The sequence below is a fragment of the Pleurodeles waltl genome, chromosome 3_1 (genome assembly GCF_031143425.1).
Source record: "Pleurodeles waltl isolate 20211129_DDA chromosome 3_1, aPleWal1.hap1.20221129, whole genome shotgun sequence".
Taxonomy (NCBI): Eukaryota; Metazoa; Chordata; class Amphibia; order Caudata; family Salamandridae; genus Pleurodeles; species Pleurodeles waltl.
In genome coordinates, this window is record NC_090440.1 from 1,985,138,029 (window position 1) to 1,985,164,770 (window position 26,742).

Sequence of the window (26,742 nt, forward strand, 5' to 3'; positions counted from 1 at the left end):
CTCCTTTACTCTAACTAGAGTGAGGGTCCTTGCTTGGACAGGGGCTAACCTGACTGCCAGGCAAAGACCCCATTTCTAACAATCATTAAACAGAAAATAGAGCTGGAGTTATTTAGAAACACTAGGTCTTATTTACAAGAAAGTGGTGTATCACGGATGATGCATCACTTTTCTTGCTCCCCCTACAGGCACCTAACAAGACCATGGTAGGGCCATATTTATGATGAGGCACACCATGGCAGTCCTTAGGCCAATAGCATCAGAATCTTTTAGGCTATTGTGGCGCTGTGCTGCACTAGCAGCAACAATTTTGACACTATTGCAGCAAAGTGCAGGGAGTCCAATGGGTTACTATGGGTGTGTCATTTTAATGGCTGCTTTAATCAAGCTTTACGCCAAAAATGGCGCTGTGATATCTTGTAAATTTCAGAGCACCATTGTTGTGGGTCTCCTAGCGTGGGAACGCCCCCCCTTGCATACATTATGCCTGGCACAGGCATAATGTGGCACAAGTGGTTACGAAGTGGAGCAATACATGCATTACGCCACTTTGTAAATATGTCCCAGCAAAAATGCCTCCTTAACACCACATTAGCATTAAAAAAATAACACTAATGTGGTGCAAGGAGGTGCTAGGGGCTTGTAAACATGCCCCCAGTTTTGCAGCAGGTGTGGAAATGGACAAATGCAATGATCTGACAGTCCTTGCCATTCGTGAATATCAATGTAACTTGTAGCCTTTATTATATAATTCTCTGGATCATTTATGCTCCTAAATCTAAATTGGTATAGGCAGATAATGTAACATGTCTTCAGATGTCAACAGCCACTGTAAGAGAAAGACCAATTTACCTCAATTTGTAAATTATAAGGACATCTACTCAATGAAAGACCACTCACTCAATAAAATGCTCCATGGAAGGCCCTTTACTCAAAGGTAAAAAGGCACACTTGATTGAAGACCACAGCCCAGATTCTCAAAAGTTTAGCATCGGGTTAGCGTTACTTTTGTGAGGCTAAACCGATGCTATTCCTTTTGTGGTGGATTCACAAAGAAACACAAACTTGTATTTGTGCTGCTTTGCATTACTTTGTGTCAAGTGGGTGCTTTTTTGTGCTAAACCTTATTCTGAAACATCAGAAGATGCCGCTGAAAAGCTGGTGTTAAATGAATAAAAGTTTTTGTTTCTTCCTGCTTTTCCGACTGCACTGTACAGCACAAATACAAAGTAGTAAAAGCATTCCCACTTGCCTAGGCATAGTATTTTATACAGGAAGGGTACCCTTCCTATACAAAACCTATACTAGGCTCACACACACGCTCTAGCACTATGGCACTAAGGTGTGTGCGTGGCACACAGCAGCTGAAATCAGCACCTACGCTAGGAAAGGGGAGGAGAGTGCCATTTCTATGTGAATATGGTGCTCTCCTGCTCTCTCCTTGTCACGCAGCGCTGCACAGCATTTTTGACTACTGCACTGCTCTGCGTGACACCTTTCAGAATCTGGGCCCTCGTTTTCAATGAAAGACCATTTACTCAATGACACAACATTCACTCAAAGTATATCCAGTGAAACAGCTCTCAAAGGCCAATCCATGGATGAACAACTAGTCACACAGAGAAACACAGCATGGGCAATGGAAGACCAATCACTCAAATGGAAGACTATCCACTCAGTAATACAATACTCTCTCATCCAAAGATCATTCACTCAACGAAATGCCATTTATTCGAAGAAATGCAACTTGCTCAATAGTAGACTTTTGTGCAAGACCACAAAAAATGGCGGAATATAACTACTGACTTCTAAATGCTACACAAGTCAACCAAGAGAAGAGCACTCACTTCAACCAAAACCATTCACCCGAGAAAACATGGATCACTTAATGAAACACTACTCGATGAACAGTTGAGCATTCGCTAAATAGAAAATCAGTCACGCACTGGATGACCACTCACTCAAAGAAAACCAGCCAATCACCCAGGCAATGTCAACTGAAAGTGATGTACCAACCGCTTGAATATGCTCCTCCAGAACCACAATATCTCCTTGTCTTGATGCGATGCACATGAGCAAGGGGAAGAGTGCTATTCTGGCTGCTTTCAGTTCCTGAAAAACAGAAAAGATAACGATAGCCTTACCATGATCCTAGGCACTCTTCTGCATTCACTTGATGGGTCTTAATGCAAGGTTCTATTGGTTGGGTAAAGGATATATGTGTACAATAGGAACTGCGGGTGACAAAGCCAGGCGACCTATCATTTTATTTTTATCACCATCCTACCCTCCTTTTTTCAAATTGCTCTTATTTTGAGATCATTCGTGATACCAGTTAGATGTATTCACTTATCTGAAAAAAATGGTGGAAGTGTACAAGTTTAAAACATGAGTTTGGGATCATAGGAAAATTAATTTAAACACATTCACGATTTAATAGTTATAGTATGAAATAAACTGTAAGTGGCACTATACAGCTGGGTAAATTGTTCTGTTGTGAAACAGGTCGCCCCTCAACACACGGCTGGTTCTGAGGCAAGGTAAGAAAAGGGGGTGCCCAGGTTACAACAAAGGAGGTGGGCAGAGCTCCTATAAGCAGACATTGCATTACTGCTTACTCTGGATCCAGAGCATGGAGAAATGAAAAATGTGACTTCCACATCGTGCTTTAAAATAAAGTCCCATATTTAATCCCTGATCCCACCCCCTGAGATTCTGCCAACCCCAATATGGCATGCTGCCAAGTAACCCCTGCCTCTCTTATAATGATCCATGGAAACCATAACATTGAGAGACCGTATTTTCTGGTGCTACACTGCCCTCCACTGAGGAACTCTAAGGGCCAGATTTACAAGGCCCTAGCACCACACTAGCGTTGCTTTTTCTGACGCTAATGTGGTGTTAAGAAGGCCATTTTCCTTCGCCATATTAACAAAGTGGGGCAATGCATGTATTGTGCCACTTTGTAAACCCCTGCGCCACATTATGCCTGCGTCAGGCATAATGTATGCAAGGGTGGGCATTCCCACGCAGGGAGGCCCATAAAAATGGCACTGTGAAATTTACAACATTTCACTGCTCCATTTTTAGCGTAATTTTAATACCTGCCTTAGGCAGGCGTTAAAATGACGTGCCCATTACTTTCAATGGACCTTGCTTTACTTTGCACCAGCGGCAATGCTGTAGACAGCAGGGTGCACTAGCACCCTCGCAAACTTCACTGTCTGCAAACAGTGAACACTGCGGTGGTGCTTGCCAGGGGGGCCCCTGCACTGCCATGCCAAGTGTATGGGCAGTGCAGGGGCCCCCCCAGTGGCCCCATGCATCTGTTCTCCACCAGCTATTTCATGCCAGTGTTACCACCATGAAACTTCTGGTGGAGAACAAGGTCACAATCCCCAGGGTTGTAAAGTGGCAGTCAGACCGCCACACTCATAATGAGACCCTATGTTGCCACTGACATATTCATCAAACCATATTGTTACTTAAACTTTTGTTTTTTTCAGTGAAGTTCTAAGGTCTTTTTCAAAACAAAATCGGATCTTTTTATCACACCCAACTATAACATCACTTTAACCTTGCATGGTGTGGGGTTGGCAGCGGGGCCTGGTGCTGAGTCCTACCTCCTCAGCAAGCAGCCAACTCCCCTGCCAGAGGAGGAGTGCACAAAGCCCCCCTCCTCCAGCCACTATTGGCACTGGGGACCCCACTCTCTGGTGTAATGTATTATTAGGGGAGAGGGATACTAAAGAGGCCCCAGGGAAACCATTCCCCGGGGCCAAATACATTAATATTATGAGAGGGGGCTTCTGACACCCCTTCCCCAGCCCAAATGGGCACCGGGGATCCCATCCCCTGGGGCCATACTTTAATTATAGGGGAGAGGGTGCAGGTCCCCAGGGTTAAATACTTTTACATTAGGGTAAGAGGGTGTCACCCTCCTCAAGTCCAAATGGCCCCCAGGGGCAATATTTTAATTAGAGGGGAGGAGGGTGAGTGCCTCTCATCCCCAGAGGGATGTTGGAGAACAACTATTTATGCTTGCCCTCTCTGGGAGGGAGCAATATCTGTTTCCCTGCCAACAGGAGTGCATGCAGAGAAACAGAAGCCTGCGCCCACGCAGCTGGAACATGTTTAAATCTCCAGCCGAGTGGGAGCAGACATGTCTTTCTTGCTTGTGCTCCTACAAACAGGGTAGACATGTTTGCTCCCATGCTGTCCTGGGGAATGGGGTCTCCAGAGCTTTTTAAGTCTCAGATAGGGAGGCAGGGTGGCCCCTTTGCTTGAAAGGATCGGGGGATGGGATACACAGAGGCTACAAGGTCTGGGGGAGAGGAACCCTCCCTTTTTTTTACATCAGTTGGTCCTGGGGGGAGGGGTGGTCTCCAGGGCCTTTGAAGGCTCCAGAGGAGGGCTGCGTGTCCCCCTCCTTTATTTGCAAAAATTGGCTGCAGAGGAAGGGGTCCTCGGGGCCTACAAGCCTCCCCTCCCCTTTTTTCCTCATTTCCACCATCGGGGATAGGAGGGGGCCATGCGTCCTCTTATTTAAGATACCTAATCCCAGGGGACAGGGTCCTTGTGGTCAAAACTGGACTCCAGGAGGGGAGCACCAGCAACCAGGTTTTTTTGGTTTGACGTGAACCTGTGGGAATCCCACAGGATTGCGCCAAAATTGGCCATTTATTGGGACTGGCCCCAGTGGGGGTCCCTCTGAAAAAAGGCATTTCCTATGGGAATGCTTTCCTACCTATACTCACACACACACACATACATATATATATATATGTATATATATATATATATATATATATATATATACATATATATACATATATATATATATGTATGTGTGTGTGTGTGTATCTATAAGAGTATATAGTGTATATGTGTGTGTGTATATATATATATATGCACACACACATATGCATATATATACACACACACATATGCATATATATATATATACACGTATATACGTGTATATGTATATATATAAGTAGTGATAGTCAAATATTATAAATATGGCAGAATTTATTATATGATCTAGCTCTACTTTAACCAAGCAAATTGAAACGGGCTGCATATACATGGAGACAAAAATAAACAATACAAATATATATTATAAACACATATTAACAAAAATATTCATTGGGCTTTTTGGCATGTACCATAAAGAAAAATGTGCAGTAGACAATTTCATAATCGTAGCTGAATCTATAACAAAAGCTCAATGTTTTGGTCCTACTAGGACCATTATCAAGACTTTCATGTCTGGGAAAAAGTCCTAACTTGCTGCTGAGAAAGAGTTTTGTTAAATCGTTATATTACATTACCATCAATGTTTGTATAACAAATATTGCAAGAAAATATTCTCCATACATTAGTCATACGTTATACAAATTCATGCAATTCATATGTGTACCTAACATGTTAGTCAAAAAATAGATAACATATCTACTTGCAAATTACAGTAATCAAAACTAGCAGGGATCTGTTTTGCATTGAGATGATGAGACTTGGGGGCATATTTATGAGAAGCTTGCGCCGCTGTTGCATCACGTTCGGTGACGCAACGGCGACACAAACCTCTCAACCATAAATACACACTGAGGCACACAGAGCCACTTTGCATGGCTTTGAATGGCCTCATGGATATGGAGAAAGGCAAGTCAGCACAAATTGTTGTGTTGACTTATTCTGCGTTAGAGAAGCGTCCCATGGGCGTTCCGGTGGGTGTTCTCACACAACACCTATGGATTTTGACGCATCCACAGTTTTGCAAGAGCCTGTAATCCTGGGGATGCACCATACCTGACGCCTCCTCAGGGGAGGCGCAATGAAGAGAAATATCTTTATTTCTTCGCCTTTTTTTTCTCTTTCTATGTGTATTGCATTCTGCAGCACAAATAGAAAGAGAAAAAAGCATCCCAGGATTGTTTTTGGGTAGAAAGGTGACCCTTCCTGCACAAAACAAATCCTGCTTTCAACGCAGGCACCCCTGCAACATGATGCAAGGGTACCTGCCTTGGCTCTAGGCAGCCCATTTTGCACCAGGAGGAAAGGACACAAATGCACCATATTCCCTAAATATTACACATTCCTGCCCTTTCCAAGTGACACAGTGCAGCGCAGCAAAGTGACATTTTGTGCTGCACTGCACCACTTTTTCATAGATCTGACTCTTGGTTCCAAAGTATTTGTGGTGTAACTGATGCATACTCACATCTTAAAAACTAAGGGCCATATTTATGACCCCATTTGCGTCGCACTTGTACCACACAAGGTGGTGCATGCGCAACGCAACTCAAACATGAGAATTATTAAGCCACGCAAGACCACATTACATGGCCCTGAGTAGCTGCATAAATCCCGAAAGCAATGCAGGGCTAATCGCTGCGTTGCCTTACTCTGCACCAGGGAGGCATTCTATGGATGTTTTGTGGGTGTTCGCACGCAACATACATGGATTTTGATGCATTCCCAGAATTACCAAAAGTGTTAGACCTAGGAATATGCCAAAAACTTATGCCTCCCCAGGTGAAGCGTAAACAAGGGAAATATCTTTATTTCTCCTCATTTGTTCCTTTTTCTATATGTGCTGAATTCAGCAGCACACATAGAAAAAGGAAAACACCTCAGGGGATTGTATTTATGCAGGAATGTGGCCCTTCCTGCACAAACTGTTGGAACCAATGTATTCCTTATTTGGAATGGTTATATCAAATCAGTTTGAAGATATGAGAAAAACCTTTTAAAATTATGAATATGTTAAATATTCTGCTACTCTCTCAGGTTTGAATACTATAATTTGACAGTAGATATGCTGTTGTAAGTATACCACTTTGGAGTAAATGTGAGCAACATGAGAAAAGGGGGTGAGAAAACGGGAATAGTTAATCAATAATGAGTTGGTAAAGGGCAATTTGAGAGAATCACGCTATTACAAAACCCACACACACAAAAGAGTACAACCATTGCAATTCACTAAATACACTAAAGTTAGTAAAGACCTAAAAGTGGTAAACAAACTTAAATTTAATCCAGCCCGGTTTAGGAGTAAGTGAAGCACCACTTATGGTAAGCCACTGGTACTGCAACATACTCCCATAGAAATTAGTGGAGGCAAATAATTGAAATAACATCTAGCACCAGTGTAGTTAGGTTTGAGTCAAAGGGCCTCATTTACAATGCCTTTGCACCATCATTGCGTATTATTTTTTTTGGACACAGTAGTGTCGCTTCCATGCCAGGTATCATGTATGTAGGGTAGTTGCTCCCACAGGAAAAGTCACGCAGAACTGACACAGTGAAATTTACATTTCACTGTGTCATTCTGCAACTTCACTGGGTCAGAATTTTACCACCTGCTCAGAGCAGGCATAAAAGAGATGCAGGGATTTTCTCTATGGGGGGCCTCCTCGCATTGCAGGAGTAGCGCCATTTTTTAGACACAAGACCAGCAATGCATGAGTTTAGCACCAACAAATGTGTCAGAATTTCTGATGCATCTGATAAAACATGTGCCATGAAGCACTGTATTGTAATCCTTGTAAATGAGGCCCTGAGTTTTATAGGAAAGGCATTTTTTGTCCGTAAAAAGTACATAGGTATTTCATAGCATGTTTCACGCAGATTCGTCAAGCAGCGGCAACAAAATGGAGGATCTCAAAATTAACATGTCCCATGTAAATTTCCATACGATTCTTCTTCGATGCAGAAAAACTGTCTGAACAGAATATTTGGCATGAAGGTATAACCCTATTCAAGGATTGTGCTTTTCTTTGGTGTACATCCATCCAGCAGTTTTGGGGACATTAGGCATGAAGAGACATCTGGACTGGTAATTTGCTGAGATCCACGGTGCTGGAGCTACAGACCTCCATGGCTTCAAAAATTAAAAATGAATCAAATCTAATTGGCTGATGGAGCTTTTTCTCCATTCAGCCATTTTATGGTTGTAGGTCTTGAAATGGATCTGTGGATCCAAAAGGATCGGATTGGCTGGCAGCAACATTGGAAGAAAATGCATCAGTCACCACTACCTGAAAATTAACACATAAGGGAAAGGAATAAGCACACCCTCACCCCCAGGACCATGTGGTTGGGCAGCAAAGGGGCCCTTTTTTTAAATTAAAAAGTGATTTTGTCTCAAGGTTTGCAGATCCAGCGGCTGGATCCACAGATGGCAGGTATCCAGTCTGGGTCAGTGGTACCGAAATAGGCTCTGCTAACCCAGAGCAATCTTCACAGGCTGTTGTTGTGGACCCATGCAATCTTCATTTGCTGTTTTTTGACCTGCAGCTATTTCTGGTATCATGGATCTAGAACTAGCAAGTGAAGCTTGTACAGCTCTGCAACACCACCATGTGAAGCTTGTGATAGTTGCCCACGGTCTGCGAATCCTATTTTGGAACTGTGGAAAAAGGAAGTTCTGGCTATAGACCAGACTAGGAGTTTGTGAAATGTGTGTACTTTCTTTTGAATAACTAAGCATAACTTCCGCACTGTTATGCATAATTATGTGAAAAGCAAAGCTGTCATTTATGATATATTTTAGCACAAAATGTGTCCTTGTGTTAATTTTTGGTGAGTGGACGCATTTAAAGAAAAGCACAGCAAACACCAGCTGCTTCTGTTCTTTTTGTCCCATGCAGAATGGCACGTTCATAGTAAACTTCTACTGCAAATGGTGCATCATTACACAAAGTGGTAAAATGGCATAATTTGAGGAATTTTGCATAACAAGAGCAATGCAAAAATCCCAAAACTATGCAAATTACTCTGGTGTACTATAAATGTTACCTAGGCATAAACCAGACCTTATAGCCACCCCAATTATAATGCCATGCCCAGCGGGATTAGCCATCTGCAGCAGGTTGGGCGCATGACCTGGCCTCCAGAATGGCCCTGTGGCCAACTCCTGCTGCATACTGCTGAAAGCTATGCGCATCAGGAGTGCTGCACGTGGAGGGTTGGATAGAGGACCTGACCGAAGGCTGTCCACAGATGGCTCAGCATAGAGCCTGGCTGAAGGCCCTGTGGCCAACCCCTGTTGCGCATGACTGAAGACCATGTGCAGCGGGAGTTGGCTGCCAAGGCATGGTGGGTGCTGGGACATGCCTGAAATTTGGCCCTACAGCCAACCCCTTCGTGCAAGTTAAATTCTCTATTTAATTTACCTACCAATTTATGCCAAGGCTTTTCAAGATATACTTTTCTGCCAATTATTTTTTAACCTAAAGGTTTACTTTTGGGGATTACAGGATGGCCTAAACTACTTCTTAATTGCAGAGCTGCTTGATGACAGACTACACTATGGCCCTCTCACTTATAATGCCAGAATAAAGCAATTAAAATCTAACATTTATCCTTCCTTCATGATTATCGCTCAGCATTTGACCAGGGTGGACTGCAAACAATTCAAGACGATGTAATTACTCAAGAACAGATTTGCCCCAAACTGGGCTTATCTAATGTATTGGAATGTTCCATGATTATCGGCTACAAAATATCATTTGATCATACTATTGTCTCAAAAATATAATGACTGAAAAAATATTGAGGAACATACCAACGAGGGAAAATATATTGTTTATTTTCATTTTTTGCAACAAAATTGAACTTTAAAATATTGGTTACTATGTTGTGGTAATTCATGTAGTCATTTTTAACCTTGTAACTTCAATGTCTATGAGGATTTCTTTTAATTAAATATTTGTTTTGACATGTTATTTCTTGATAACCATTTTTTGAAATTGTTTAATTTAGCTACAATTAAAACCACAAAAACACGTTTTTGAAATAAGAAAACCTGTGCAAATATTAAAATAAACTAGCATTAAACTAACCACAAAAGGCACAAGTAAACGACTTAAAAAGAAATTATGCAAGCCAAAATACCTGAGGCCATATTTATGATCCTAGTTGTGTCGCACTTGCATGACACAACGTGGTGCATGCACGAAGCAACTCAAAAATGAAATTTGTGAAGCCACACAAGGCTACCTTACATGGCCCTTAGTGGCTTCTTAAATCTTGAGTAGAGCAATGCAGTACTGTAGGAAGCTGGCAAGGTGTGTGGTTGGTACCTAAGGTACTTGCACCTCATACCAGGCCCAGGTATCCCCTATTAGTGTAGTGTAGGCAGTGTCTAGAAGCCATGCTCTCTAGAGGTAGCTGTGGATAAGTAGCCAAGGCTTATCTAGGAGACATGTAAAGCTCAAACAATACCACTGTAGTCACACAGCACTTACGCACATGAAAGAATACACTCAGTGTTACACAAATAAAGGTATTTTTTATGGTAGCACAACACCAAAATTAGTATGGACGCAATACTCCCTTAGGAGGTAAGTAATACACAAAATATGTACACTAGTTGTCAGAACTACGCATAAGAATAGTTAGAAAACAGTGCAAATAGTGTAAAACACAATAGAGAATAGTGGACCTCAGGGGGGCGGAGCCAAGATGGCGACCGAGTCGGACGCTTGAGAAGGGAGCTCCGACTCGGGCCTGGCCGATAAATCCTGGCGGGCACCCCCGAGCAGGGCGCATCAACAAGGGCGATACGCGCCGGCCCCCGGGGCGGCCCTGGACCCGAGGATCGGACGAAGTGCTGCTGGAGCGCGGCTGGAGCCACGTCGAACCGATCGCGGACCTCCGGCGGCACAAAGGCGGTGCCCGGCGAAGCGGCTCCCGATCCCAAGGACGGGAACAGGTGAGGAGGGGGCTGCAGCGGCCGGAAGTCTCGGAGCCCCGGGACTGAAACGTGGGGGTCCGAGCACTGGTCCGGCCCTCCCGGGCCCTTGGCTGCCGGGGGCGGCACTCCGCTCCCCCTCCCCCACCCTCCCTACCAAGCAACGAACGGAGCAGGAGCTCCACGCCTCAACCCGGGCCGATCCTGCTGGGAGCAGGATCGGCGAAATCAAGCAAAAGAGAGGGGGCTTCCCCCCTCTCCCCTCCCCCCCTTTTGGGTGGCATCTGTGGCCCCGACGACGCGCCCGCTGCCAAAGCGTGGCACTACATTGGAGCGGACTTCCTCGGCCTCCTTTTGCCGACCGCCGCGCACCGCTCCCCCTCCCTACCTACGGTTCGCGGCGCAGAGCTGAAACTGGCCTTGGGGTTGTGACCCGGCCCGCGGCGCTCGGTCTGGGGACCGCGGGCTCGAAAGGGGGGACCGCCCCAGTGATTAGGGACCACGGCATAAGGGGCGGTCACCTGTGACCGGGGTGAAGTGCGACGCGCCTGCCGCAGGCGGACGGCACATCCCCTTTTCGCCCCCCCTCCTGCACGCAGGGATCGTGGGAGACGGCACCCGGCCCCAGCGGGGCCCGGCTGGGGGGGCCCGGCTGGGGGTGCCCGGCGAGGGGACGGTTCTATCTTCACCTTTTCCCCTCCACGCAGGAGTGCACCCAGAGACTTGTCCTCGAATCGTGAGTGGACGGAGGCGGCCCCACGCAGACGGCACGGCTCCCCCTGGGACTCCCCCCCATAGGAGGACAGCGTGAGGGGCACCTAATATGGGGTGGGGAGCTCACACACTGAACATCTTGTGCCCCACCGGACCCGCAGGCCTGGGGTCTCCCCGGAGGGGTGGGACGATTCCCCCCCCCCTCTCATAATTGCCATAGGAGTCACAGCACCATCTCACATCACTCTTTGGGCCTGCCTCGCACAGTAAACGAAAAAGCCCCTCAAAAAAGACGCCACATCCTGGAAGAAGCATAGTCGCACCTGAAAACACACGGCCACCAAAAATTATATCCAATCAGTCCTTCCATCTCTGGTCGAACGCGACATCCGCAAGGTGAAGAATTGGCTGGGAAATCTAGGACGTCAAAGAACCAGGAGCGAAATACGCCGGGCCTGGCGCACAATGAACAACCGCAAAATACAACCTTGCACTCGAAAACACACTCCAAACGCACTTGGCGCAATTCGAAAAAGTATTGCAGGCTATAATGGACACTAAGGGGGTGATTCTGACCCCGGCGGTCTTAGACCGCCGGGGCCAGGGTCGGCGGGAGCACCGCCGACAGGCCGGCGGTGCCCCGCAGGGCATTCTGACCGCGGCGGTAAAGCAGCGGTCAGACCGGCAACACTGGCGGGCTCCCGCCAGTGTACCGCTGCCCTGTTGAATCCTCCAAGGCGGCGCAGCTAGCTGCGCCGCCGAGGGGATTCCGCCCCCCCCTACCGCCATCCAGTTCCCGGCGGTCCGCCCGCCGGGAACCGGATGGCGGTAGGGGGGGTCGCGGGGCCCCTGGGGGCCCCTGCAGTGCCCATGCCACTGGCATGGGCACTGCAGGGGCCCCCGTAAGAGGGCCCCTACAAGTATTTCACTGTCTGCTTGGCAGACAGTGAAATACGCGACGGGTGCAAATGCACCCGTCGCACCTTCCCACTCCGCCGGCTCGATTACGAGCCGGCATCCTCGTAGGAAGGTCGTTTTCCCCTGGGCTGGCGGGCGGCCTTTTGGCGGCCGCCCGCCAGCCCAGGGGAAAACTTGAAATACCCGCCGCGGTCTTTTGACCGCGGCGCGGTATTTTGGGGGCGGAATTCTGGCGGGCGGCCTCCGCCGCCCGCCAGAATCAGAATCACCCCCTAAATCTTCCTTAGAATATAAGGTAGACGCAGTAACGCAAGACTTAAATCTACCTAGAGTGGACCACCGGAAATTGTCAGAGAGGGTGAAAGCAACGGAGGACACCCTAACAGCGACAGGTCCAACAGTAACAGGTAATCAGAAACAAATACAACGTTTGGACACGGAAGTAAAGATCCTTTGGAGACGGGCCGAAGAAGCAGAAAGCAGATCCAGACGTAACAATATTCGCCTAGTGGGGATACCGGAATTCCCCCCTGAACAGAACCCGGAACTAACAGCAGAGCAATGGCTAATCAAGGAGGTACTGAATGGCTCCCCCTCCAAGTTCTTCTCGGTAGAACGAGCAAATAGATTCCCGGGCAGACCTCCACTCCCGGGTCAGCCTCCTAGATCTCTAATAGTGAGACTCCTGAACTACCAGGATCGCAACCTGATACTACAGCGTTTCCGCAATAAAGGTCCATTTCAATTCGAGGATGCAGTGATCCACGCATACCCGGACTTCACTCAAGAAGTACATCAAACAACGACTCCGGGAGCACAACATTAAGGGGCATATTTATACTCTGTTTGCGCCGGAATTGCGTCGTTTTTTTTTACGCAATTCCGACGCAAAACTAACTCCATATTTATACTTTGGCGTTAGACGCGTCTAGCGCCAAAGTCCATGGAGTTTGCGTCATTTTTTTGCGTGGACACCTACTTTGCGTTAATGAGATGTAAGGTAGGCGTTCCCGTCTAAAAAATTGACTCCGAGGCATGTGCGTCGTATTTACACTCCCGGGCAAAATTCACGCCCGGGAGTGGGCGGGTCAAAAAAAATTACGTACGCCCGCTTTTGCGCCGTTTTTTAGCGCCTGCAAAAGGCAGGCGTTAAGGGACCTGTGGGCTCGGAAGGAGCCCAGAGGTGCTCTCCCATGCCCCCAGGGACACCCCCTGTCACCCTTGCCCACCCCAGGAGGACACCCAAGGCTGGAGGGACCCATCCCAGGGACATTTAGGTAAGTTCAGGTAAGTCATTTTTTTTTTTTTTTTTTTTTTGGCATAGGGGGGCCTGATTTGTGCCCCCCTACATGCCACTATGCCCAATGACCATAAGTCCCCTGGGCATGGCCATTGGGCAAGGGGGCATGACTCCTGTCTTTGCTAAGACAGGAGTCATTTCTATGGGGGTTGGGAGTGAAAAAAAATGGCGCAAATCGGGTTTTGGCGAAAAATTTGCCTCAACCTGACTTGCCCCATTTTTTGACGCCCAAGCCCCATATCCCCCTACGCCGGCGCTGCCTGGTGTACGTCGTTTTTTTCCACGCACACCAGGCAGCGCCGGCAGCTAACGCCGGCTAATGTCATTGATTAAATACAGCGCCTGCATGGCGCTTCAGAATGGCGTTAGCCGGCGCTAATTTTTTTGACGCAAAACTGCGTTAGCGCAGTTTTGCGTCAAAAAGTATAAATATGGGCCTAAGTACGCTCTCCTCTTTCCAGCTAAATTGAGGGTGAGCTTAGATGACCGCACGCATATGTTCGCATCCCCAGAAGATGCCTGGACATGGATGCACGCCAAAGGCATCGCGCAATCAAACGAGGGTGCACCCGAGGAGGAGGAGTGGACCACCACCGCAACGAGGAAACGCAGCAAGAGACGCTCAAGGGGCCAGCCCACTGAGAAGCAGGCGGCAGAAGAAAGAGCGAGAATACTAAAAGAAACTCCTATACTCATGCAAAACCCCTTTGAGACACTCCGGACGACCCCTACATCTGCATCAGACTCGGAATCGACCAACTCAACCTCAACAATCACGGAAGCGCTCAGGGGCCCAGATGTCACTCCAAGAACAGCAGACGAACTGTGAATTGAACAATGCAGTAAAAGTGAGACTGTCAGAAACTGGACAGGACACCAGGAGTCCAGAATCCCGAAGCGGCTAAAGCAGGAATCGTAACACAAACCGCATTGGCTCCGAAAAGTATCTTTTTAAACTGTTCACCAGTGATCATAGGGGTATAAGCGCAATAGGCGGCAAAGGGGGTGGGGGAGGGACGGATAAATGAGATGGCCCTCCCAGGGGTGCTCACGCCAATGCACGTGCACATTCACAGACTAGGTCTGCGGAAGGGTGTGTGCTCCGCATAGGTGACACACCCGTCCCGAATGAGTGCCCCCCCACGAGTGTCCGAACGGATACTGACCCCACCAAACAACAAAGATGGGGCTTTTCTCTTACTTTTTTTCCTTTCTTCTTTAAATTTGAGTGGTAGCAACCAGTTAGAGGAATTAGTAAACAGGGCGGGTGGGATAGCGGGAGTTAAAGGGGTTAGACAAGGTCAACACTGCCAGCAGGGTACACAAACGCGCTCGCCAGCCTCAGACAAAGACCTAGTAAAATGCGCAGACAGCTGGATGGAAATAGGACCCAAGAGGGAGCAAATGAACACGACACCACACAGGGAAACATGGCTCAACAAACCGTTGCACATGCACAACAATATGAGATAATTACGTGGAATGTAAGGGGAATGTCCACACTGAGCAAGCGAGCGCAAGTGCATGCATGCCTCAAGCGCCTAAAGGCCCACATAGCTATCCTACAAGAAACACACTTAATGGAAGATGAATTACAAGAGATTCAGACGAAATGGGGCGGGCAGGTCACAGGCACAACACACTCAGCGTATGCCAGGGGGGTGTTGATCTGGATAGCAAGAGGTGTCCCGTTTGCCAGAACCTCGCACAAGATTGACACAGGGCGCAGGTATGTGATAGTGGAAGGCCACCTAGATGGGAGACAATTAGCTCTCATAGGGATATACACACCCAACAATGCGCAGGCGAGATTCTTGGAGTCACTCACCCCGGCATTACTAGACAACCCAGCAGTGCCCACCATATGGGGGGGGTGACTTCAATTGTCTTCCTGACGTAGAGTTGGACAGATCAGCCCCTCCTAAATCAGCAGTAATATCCAGAAACACCAAGAACCCACTACAGAAATGTGCGGACGACATGAGACTCCATGACCTCTGGCGAATACAACACCCCAGACAGAGAGAATACTCATTTTATTCTGTGCCACACAAGGTGCACACAAGAATAGATATATTCTGGGGCACCACTGACATATGCGCGCTGACGAAGGTGTCAGAATATTTAGCTACGACACTGTTGGACCACTCCCCGCTCAAAATAACCCTGGGTTGGGGTGCGACCCGCCAGGTAATTTCTACATGGCGATTGCAGCCAGAAGCGCTCCAAGACCAGACCTACGCAGAGGGACTAGGCACAGCACTAAAGCATTACTGGGAAGTAAACTCTGACTCCGCAAATACAAGAGCAGCAGAATGGGAGGCACACAAGGCGGTGGTAAGAGGGTTCTGCATGGCATCCACTTGGGGTGTCAGGCGCGCCCTACACTCGGAGATAAGCAAACTGGAAAAGGAACTGAGAACACTCGAAGTGGCGATAGCCGGTAATGAAGCACCATACGCCACACTAAAAGAAACAAGCATAAAATACACTGAAGCGGACTCCCGCCCCGCAAACATGATTATAAGTATCATTTAATGCGCCAACAATCTGAGGGGGAGAGGTCGGGCAGACTGCTGGCTTGGCTCCTAAAGGGAACCCAGCAACAGACCCCAATAGGGACTATAAAACTAGACAATAATGAGTGGGTCTCCACGCAAGCAGATATAAATAGGGTGTTCAGGGACTACTACACAAACCTATACACTAAACGCACGGATTATACACCCGGTCAGCTCGTAACTTTCCTAACTGGCGCTCATTTAAAACAACTATCTGAGGAACACGTCGAAGCACTAGAAGCCCCACTGAGCGCTGCGGAACTAGAAGCCGCATTAACACAAATGCCAGGAAACAAGGCACCAGGTATGGACGGTCTCCCAATGGAATACTATGCGAAATATTCGGTCCTCCTGAAGTCCCATCTATTAAAAGTATATGAAGAGGCCTGGAGACACAAGGCACTGCCCCCTACACAGAGAGAAGCAGTGATAGCGGTCCTGCCCAAGCAGGGACGGGACCCCACAGATGTCAAATCATATAGACCACTATCACTATTAAACACCGACTGTAAAATTCTGGGAAAAATATTGGCCAACAGGCTTGCCCCTGTCATCCACACACTGATACACGAGGATCAAAACGGCTTCATTCCCAAACTAAATACATTCCTAAACACTAGCCAACTACTGGGAGTGATGGGAAGCACCCCCACAGGGGCACATGACGAAATGGTACTATCATTGGACATAGAAAAAGCTTTTGACACGTTGGGGTGGGATTTCCTATTCGATACCATGTAGGAAATGGGAATCGGCCCAAAATGTATACAATGGGTGCAGACATTGTACTCCGGGCCACGAGCAAGGGTTAGGACGGGCGGAACGGTATCCAAAAGTTTCCCGATTGCATGAGGCACTAGGCAGGGATGCCCCCTATCCCCCCTGCTATTTGCTATCGCCATGGAACCCCTGGCCACTCGCCTGAGATCGAGGGAGGAGGAATGGAGCATACTAAGGAACGGGACGAAACACATAATATCTCTGTACGCAGACGATGCCTTAATATACCTTCGTAACGGAAGCAAGACAATACCATCAGTAATGACACTCCTTGCCGAGTTCGGCACAATGTCCGGACTGGTAGTAAACTGGGAAAAATCGTGCGTATTTCCCCTTGTCGCACGGACACTGTCAAACCGAGCTACAACCCTGTCCGGGCGCCTGAGATGGTGCTTTGACTCATTTAAATACCTGGGGGTCCAAATATACCATAAACCGGAGGACCTCAGAGACGGTAACCCGGGGAGAGCACTTGCCTCCATTAAGGGATCACTTCGCTTCTGGGGCAAGTTGCCATTGTCACCAATGGGCAGAGTTGCAATAGCAAATATGCTGATATTCCCGCGGCTCCTATATTATTTCTCTGCGTTGCCACTCCTAGTCCCCAAGAGCTTTTTTCGTGAACTAAACAGTGCACTGCTGCAACTCATCTGGTCAGGAGGCAGAACGCGCGTTTCCCTCGCCACACTACAGCGCCCAGTAGCCGAGGGAGGCATGGGTGCCCCAAACTTCGAGCGTTACTATGCGGCAGCCCAGCTCCAATGGGTATTAGACTGGATACATAGACCCACATTAGTGGAGTCGGCAGGGTGTTGGCCAACCAGAGTGGCACACCATTGGTCGCATGGATGGCGTCCGGAGCCCCGAAGGGAATAGCCGGCAAACCACAACTGCAGGTAGCGCATGCATGCTGGAAGAGGTATATTCAGGGTGGACGCCGCGTGCTCCCCTACTCCCCTCTAGTGCAACTAGGAGCCCTCCTGGGCTGGGCCGGAGGAGACAGAGGAAGGTCCTTGGCGGTATGGGCAGATGCGGGCATTGAGAAGGTCGGCGATTGCTTTGAGGAAGGGAAATTAATGACCTTCGAAGAAATACGCGACCTCACAGCAGTAAGCCCAGGGCAATTTATGACATACCATGCCCTATGCCATACTATAAAGAAGATATGGGGGTCGGGACAACAGGAACCCACGACCTCCACTGCAGTACACCATATGCTGCAATACGACGGCCAACTGCAAATAGTGTCGAACCTGTACAAAGCACTGAATAAAGAAACGGCACCCGTTCTGGGGAAGGCACTAACTAAGTGGAACGAGGTGCTCCCACTCCCGATCACACAGGAGGAATGGCCTTGTGCCCTACTACACACTAAGGGAGTATCGAGAAACCCTAGGTTCAGATATACACAACTAAATTATCTACACCAAACGTACCTCTCTCCAGCTAGGATTAAAAGTATGTTCCCCATCTCGGACCCAGCTTGCCCAAGGTGCCGAGCCCCGCTGGCACATTTCTACCACATGGTATGGGACTGCCCCCTAGTGCATGTAAAGTGGAGCACAATAGTGGAAAAGGTATCTGAATTGACGGGCCTGGCACTCACAGTAGAGCCTAAATCATGTTTATTAGGCCTGAGAAATAGAGACAAAAAGCACAAGCACCTACATAAGTTTATTGATCTAGCTTTCGTAATGTACAAGAGATTGATAGCAATGAACTGGAAGTCGGCCACCGCCCCAGACCTGATTTCCTGGCACAGTACGACACTAAGATGGGCCAGCGCAGAGTTGATGGTGCTGAGGAACACAAAAATGGGACCCCGGCAGACGGGCAGTGAGGCGTGGGAGATCCTGGTAGATAGACTAGACGCCAAAAGCGACGAGAAACCGCCTTAAACTAATGCACACGAATAACTGCAAATAGTAGTCAGCCCTAACGGCTTTCCACCCTGCCCAACTAGGGACTCTTTAAATGAGAATCACCGGAATGATTGGCACCTCCCTGCGCCTGAATGTATGCCAAGGGTGATCCATAACGATCGCCCACAGAAGAGCCGTGGTTCCACATCATAACGCAAGTTATATACCCCACACTCAACACGCACATCTCCTCCGCTCTAGATCTTCCCCCACGCAGCGCATAATCGCCAGTTCCACAAGAGTATATACCTGATGTGGTGGAAAAGTGCCCATATTCACATCTTGGCGAGCGACTGTTTAGGAACCAATTCTGTACTCCTCATTTAATGTGCGATAATGACCTCAGTTAAGTTGTCAATTTAATGTGTTAAACTGTGTATCAGCAACGTTACTGATTTATTATACCTATATAATGTGACTAGTAAATGTTGGAAACAGAATTAAAGCAAAAATGTAATAAAAATATTTTTTTTTTAAAAAGAGAATAGTGGACCTCACCATATACTAAAAAAATGGAATGCAAGAGTGTCACCTTCACCCAGGTATTTGGAGTGTGTAGAGGGTCACTGGGGGTACCAGGAAAGCACAAAGGTAAGTACGACAACAGCCCCCTGCAACCAGGAAAGCAGGAGTAAATTACTAGAATTTCCCCAGAACATCCACTTAGAAGAAAAGAAAATTGCAAAACCGAGAGATGACTGCAAGAAACCAATGGTGGATTCCTGAAGAGTAAGACCTGTGGAAAGAGGGGACCAAGTCCAGAAGACACAGCAGAGTCCAGTGGGGGCAGGAGCCCCTACCCACCAAGCTGAGGATTACAGGAGTTGGTTGACGGTGAAGAGGAAGAGTCAGCACTGCAGCCCTGGAGTCGGAGTAGAGTTCCTGGAGGATGTAAGTGATGTCCCACTCCGGAAGGAAGATTGCAGTTGGGTTTGTTTGTCTGGATTCCACCAAAAAGCCTTGGCACAGGCAAAACTTACAGTTGGTGGAAAGTTGTGCAACCAAGATCAGCAAGGCCCAGGAGGACTCAACCCAGGAGAGGGAGTCAGAGGGGACCTTCAGCATTGCAGAGAGCCCACAGAAGCACAGGCAGCACACACAGGAGTCCCACAAGATGGGGACACAGAAGGGGCAAAGGGAGCCCTCACAGCACTACAAAAAGGAGTCCAACGCTGCAGGATAGTCACTCAGGGAGCTGTGCATTGCAGGAAAGAGAGATGGGGACAGGAGCTATACGAAGACTGAGGGCCCTTGGAAGAAGTGCCAACAAGCTTTGGAAGCTGCAAAGGACGTGGTGCATGGGGTACTGTCCTGCATGGGAAGGCAGGGGCTTACCTTCACCCAAGTTGGACAGCTGGTAGACAGGACCATCTGGACCACTTCTGACCACCACCTGTGTTGCAGGATCCATGCAGCTCAGCAGGAGAGGGGATCCACGCAGCTGGTCGTCGTTGCTGTTGGTGCTTGCAGATGCAGCGGAGTGACACCTTCACTCCAAGTGACATTCCTTCTTTTTTCCTGTGCAGACTGAAGACGGGCTGTCTTCAGAGGATGCACAACTGGGGAAATGTTGCAGAAGCTGGAAGGAGCCGGAGAAACAATGTTGCAGATGAAGTCTTCGTCTTTGCTGCAGATTGTCGGGTCTTGGAGATTCCAGATGCAGTCTCTTTGGTCAGAAGTCGAAGTAAGGAATCCTGCTGGAATCTTGCAAGCTGAATCTGAGGAACCACCCATAAGTGAGGCCCTAAATAGCCCTGAAAGGGAGATTGGTCACCTAGCTGGGTGACAATTATCAGGAGGGGGCTCTGACGTCACCTGCCTGGCCACTCAGATGCTCCCAGTGGTCCCTGCCAACCTTGGATTCAAGATGGCAGGACCCAGGGACCCTCTGGAGGAGCTCTGGGCACCACCCCTGGGGTGGCGATGAACAGGGGAGTGGTCACTCCCCTTTCCATTGTCCAGTTTTGCACCAGAGCAGGGACTGGAGGTTTATGCATGGAGGGCACCAAATATGCCCTTCAAAGCATACCAGCGGCTTGGGGAGGCTACTCCTCCCAAGCCATGTACCACCTATTTCCAAAGGGAGAAGGTGTAACACCCCTCTCCCAAAGGAAATCCTTTGCTCTGCCTTCCTGTGGTTGAGCTGCCCAAGCAACAGGAGGGCAGAAACCTGTCTGTGAGGTGGCAGCAGCTGGGGCTGCCTGGAAAACCTCAGAAGGCTGTGGCAGCAATGCTTGGGGTCCTCTAACGAGCTCCCAGAGTGCATTGAATCATACAACAAATACTTGCAAAAGCATTGGGGTATGACTCCAACATGTTTGAGACCAAACATGCCTGGATTCAGAGTTACCATTATGTCTCTGGACATAGGTAGGGGGGCGTGGCCTGGCCGGCAAAGATGGCGGGCGTGTGATTCCGCTGCTCCGCTGGACCCCAGCATAAATCCTGTTACTTCAAGCCCCGCCGGGGGTCGGGGACAGCCACCAATGGTGAAACTGTGGTCGGGACCCTGTTGTGAGGCATTGGAGGCGGTCTTGGAGCCGACGGAGGCGAGCCATGGCAGGCTGCGACACCGGGGATGCTGGCAGTGCATGTCGCGATGTGACTCGCGGAGGGTGTGCGTCTGTGAGTTGCTGCCGCGGCAAAGGCCGCAAAAGAAGGGGAGGAAGGACTTGTGGCACCCTTTGATACGCGGAGGAACCGCAGGAGACCGAGAGGCGTGGGTACGCTGGTGCTCCCCGGACTTAGCGGTGCCTCAACATGGGGCGCGGTGGCCCCCCCGACTGTGTCCAGAGAACGATGGGGACATTGGAGGTGGTATAGTCCGAACGTGGGACCGGGCTGCTCTACTTAACGCCAGCGGATTGTTCCAAGGACCTGAAGGGGGCGCCTCTGGGGCATTGTCTGACTGGTGGCAGGGAGACTGAGCTGGCTGAGTCATCGAACGGAGCAGCGACTATGGCAGGACGCCGGTTGGCTGCCCTTTGACCAGAACGGAACTTTGACACCTGTGGAACCGACCTCTAGTGGCATTGCATTGGCGCCGCAGCTCTTTGGGAGTGAAGGTGGCTATCAGGCAGAGGGGAATCAAAAGACATTATTTGCCACGGGTGACGGTGGACCGGGCCTGCGCCTCATCGCACTGGTAAGCAACACGGGACTGGAGCGGGTGGCGCAGAGTAGAGGGACCCCAGCAGCGGGAAGCCGAGCTGCGGGACCGGATACATGTTCTCTTACCCACTCCAGAGGAATAAACGCACGACCATGGTCGGGGCGGCCAGTGGGCACCCTCCAAAGACACTGTCAAATGCGCTGGATGTTGGAACCGGATTAAGGCGCACGGCCGAAATTCAGCGAGCGACATGGCCCACATGGATATGGCGGACTCCGTGCTGCCCCCCCTGCAAGGCACACTGGAAAAGATCCTGGGGGCCATAGAGGAATCCAAAACGACGCTCCAATGAGAAATCTGTCAGGTGTCGGTGGAACTGGGCCTGCTGACGGCAGATCGCCAGAAACTGGCAGTCAGAGGTCACAGAACTTTCACCGGCGCAGCAGGAACTTAAAGCCACTGTTCTCCAGCTGAATGACCGAGTCCAAAGACTGGGACGCCGGGTCGAGGATGCAGAAGGCCACAGCCGAAGGAACAATGTGCGAATCATTGGCCTCCCAGAGGGTGCTGAGGGTAAAGATATGATGGCCTTCTTGGAGAAATGGCTGCGATCAGAAGTTGCTCTGGAGCAACTTACCCCCTTCTTTGCACTGGAACGAGTGCACCGGGTGCCATCGAGAGCAGTTGCCTCGGGCTGACCCCCGTGAGTGGTTGTGTCTAAACTGTGCTGCTACGGCGAGCTAGACAAACCGGGCACTTCCGCATCGAAAATGGAACAGTAACCCTGTTACCGGATTTCACAGCAGAGGTGCAGGGAAAGCAGGCCTTCTATGTGGTGGTGAAACGAGCACTCCGGGACAAAGGCATTCAGTATTCCCTCCTATTCCCAGCTAGACTGAGGGTGATCACTGAGGGGCACACTACCTTCCTACAGACTCCTGATGAAGCATGGGAATGGCTGGAGTCGCATAAATCGGGGGGACCCCCACACCAAATTGGGGCGCTTGAGCAGGCTCCGTCCTGAGGTTGGGACCACCCCGGCTCAGAAGGAATCAGAAAGAAAGGCATCCTGGAGTCGGTGCCGTCAATGCGGAACATAGACTCACCTGTGGAGGCCAGCGAGGAGGACTCTGACAATGCCACTAATTCATCGGAGGCGGGCTCCTGTCATTCTGATGGAGCTCCCAGGGTGTCCCCTCAGACCGCTGATAATTTAGGTTGATCTTCACTGGGCTTTTCTGACCCTGCGGCAAATGTCTCCACTTGAATATTGGGCCATGTCAGCCACGGACCCCCTGGTTTATCTGCCGCTGCAGTACGAATGGCGAGAACACTGAATGACTCAATGTTATGGTTGTGCTTGTTTTATATCTACTGGGCAACCAACAGTTGGAGCGTTGCCCTGGGGAAGGGGTTTTGGGGTTTGCAGTTGCATGTTTTTGTTGTGCGCAGGAGAATGAGATTTTCCAATCCAAAATTGACGCTGGTGCTTGGGGATTGGGTGATGGAACCAAGAAGCGACTGCTGCTGGGCTAGGGGGGGTGGACATTCTTCTTGTCCCATTTGAGGCTATATCTATTGACATAGACCAGGACGGTAGGTTTGTAATAGTAGAGGGCAGATTGCATGGAAGACATGTTGTGCTGAGTTGTGTATATGCCCCTAATCAGGAACAGATCCCTTTCTAGCGCCTCTCGGGCTGCCTAACTAAGCAGCTGAGAGGGCAGTTACTGGTTGGGGGGACTTTAATTGTGTACCAAATACAGAGATGGGCCGCTCTCTCCCTCCCCTGCCTGGGGCGACCGCGTACAAGACAGCTAAGGGACTGGTGGAAGGGATGACGCACTGGGGCTTAGAGGACTTGTGGCGGATCCAGCACCCAGGGGATAGGGACTATTCCTACTACTCAGGCCTACACCAGGTACACACTAGAATAGACAGGGTGGTGTGCACTGGAAGCCTAACTCACGAAATAACACCCTCCGAGTATCTGAGACGCACCCTCTCCGATCATAACCCATTAATCATCACCTGGCGTAGGACTGAAACCAGGCCACCCATTCCGATATGGAGACTCCAGCCGGCGGCATTAGAGGACCTGCCATACAGGGAGGCTCTTGGATCCCACCTCTTGGAGCACATTAGTATCAACAGGAGATCCACCACATCTCGCCATATGGAGTGAGAAACCCTAAAAGTTGCGACCCGAGGTTACTGCATGGGGCAATCATACGAACCCTTGAGGCTGAGCTCAACCGACTGGAAAAGATAATAAATGACGGAGATAATGACGTGAACACAGACCAGGCAATGCGATAAAGGCCTCTCAAAGCAAAAGAATCCTACAACCTGACTCTGGAACAGCTGCGCTGTCATAGCTACCAGAAGCATCTGGCATCCTTACATGCAGAATAGGGCAGGTCAGGTAGGATGTTGGCATGGGAGGGTACCCCGATAACGAGTGTTCGTGGACAGAGGGGGAGACTGATTGCATGGGCCGTCTGAAATAAATTAATCATTTATGCTCTACTATACATCCCTCAATAGATTACCAGAGGTGGACTTACCGGGATCATTGGGCGCTTGCCTACAATTGCTACCACTGAGAACTCTGACCCCTGAGGACAGGGACCCCCTGGTGGGTCCGGGTGACTCTGGAGGAAGTCAAGACCACCATTTCACAATTGGTAGTGGGTAAAACACCAGGCACGGACGGACTCCCTATGGAGTTCTACAAGACATACTCAGATATTCTTGCGCCCACATTAGTTGAACTCTATGCGGAAGCACTTGAGTGGGGTGTACTCCCTGAGACCCTGAGGGAGGCTTTGGTGGTTCCCCTGCCCAAGATCGAGTCACGTGAGGCCCCTGTGACTGATTATCGACCGCTGTCAATGCTGAACTGAAACTTCAAAATCTTGAGTAAGGTCCTGGCTAAGTGGCTGGTTCAGCATGTCCCCCACCTCATACACGATGACCAAAACGGTTTTATACCAGGGTGTGCAACACCTCCCTAAACCTTCGATGATTGTTCTCCCTCCTGCACTTCCCGCCGGCTGAGTGACCAACAGGGGCTGTACTCCTTTCGGTGGATCTTGAGAAGGCGTTTGACTCGGTGAGGTGGGATTACCTGCGGGCAGTGATGCTCCGGATGGGTCTGGGAGAGGGATGGACACGATGGGTCGACCTAGTGTACTGTATCCCTGTGGCGAGGGTAAGAATGGGTAGGACAGTGTCTGCCGCTTACTCCATATTTAGAGGCACCAGGCAGGGTTGCCCACTGTCTCCTCTGCTGTTTGCGCTCACCATCGAACCCTTGGCGGCTCGGTTTCGGGCTGAGGGGCAGGGTATGGGGGTGGTGTGGGGCTCTACGGAGCATAACATATTGCTCTACGCAGATGACATACTGCGGGATGGTGTGTCCGTAGTTCCCTGGGCGCTTGCATTGCTAGAGGATTTTAGTGACCTATCAGGCCTTAGACTAAACAGGAGAAAGACATATGTCTTCCCATGGATGGCGGGTGAGAAGCGACCCCCCTCCTGCCCTGCTGACATTATATGGTCTCCCCAATCCTTTAAATATCTGGGAATCCAAGTGTTCCATGACCTGGGAGATCTCCGCGATGGTAATCTAGGCAAAACGCTTCGATCTTTACAGTCATTTGTGGCGTTCTGGCGCTCCCTTAATCTATCCATGATGGCGCAAGTGTCCCTGTCAAAAATGATTATGTTGCCCCGCCTCCTATATTATTTCTCCAATCTACCAGTGAACATACCAGCAAGCTGGTTCAAAGATTTAAATGTGCTCCTCCGAGAGCTCATCTGGGACAGGGGCACTGCTCTCTCTACCTTGAGCGGCCCTGTAGACGATGGCGGGCTGGGAGTCCCAGACTTCGAACTATATTACCTGTCGTGTCAACTCCAGTGGATTGCTCGATGGTTTGTGGGTGGGGGGTGGTTGGACCGGGTCACAACACAGGGGGACAAAAGGGGTGACTTAATATTGGCGCAAATGCTTAGCCCTCGGATCGCTCTGTCGGCGCGAAATGTCATTCTGACGGTGGCCCTTTCCTGCTGGAACAGGTGCCTGATAAGTACGGGTACAAAGGTAGCCTACTCCCCGGCGATGCCACTGACAGCGTTACCCCTGGGAGCTTCGGGCCAAACCCTGTCGGGAACTCAAATGGGGGCCTGGACCAGGGCGGGAGTGGAGACCTTGGGGGACTGCTTCTGAGACGGGGTAATGAGACCATTCGCTAACATGGTGGAGGAAAGTGGAGTCCCGGGAGGGCAATTCCTTCTGTATCAAACGCTGACTCACGCTATAAGGGAACTCTGGCCCACAGTGAACGCGGAACCGGAGATGCAAAGAATTCTCCAACTCTTACTGACCATGAGGGATGACACCCACCTCATTACCAGACTTTACAGAGCCCATAACGAAGGCATGCTGGACACTGCCTGGCACAACCAAACCCTTACTGTGGGACCACAGGGAGGAGCTACTATGGAGTCAAAGACGTCCCTAACCCGGTAGATCGGGCAGCTCTGCTCAACCTAACCCCACACCAGTATAGTATAGCCCCGCCAGCGCACTGTCAGATGTTTTAGTTCATAAAGTTCACAGTTTAAGTGTTATTATCATTACAGACAGTGAAATCCCAGGACCAAAAAGGGACAGGGGTTACAACACTGTATGATGGGGAATAGACGTGTTATGTACAAGGCACCTGCCA

At 49.5% G+C, this 26,742-nt stretch overlaps 1 protein-coding gene across 1 annotated transcript in view; it reads right to left on the bottom strand.

Annotated features, from left to right (window-relative positions):
• LOC138283497 (L-asparaginase-like) overlaps positions 1–26,742 on the bottom strand; it is a 209,979-nt gene that overhangs the window by 119,189 nt on the left and 64,048 nt on the right. The window contains exon 2 of the mRNA XM_069221439.1: positions 2,017–2,112. Coding sequence (XP_069077540.1) covers positions 2,017–2,112 — 96 coding nt within the window. The remainder of the gene's footprint in view (positions 1–2,016; positions 2,113–26,742) is intronic.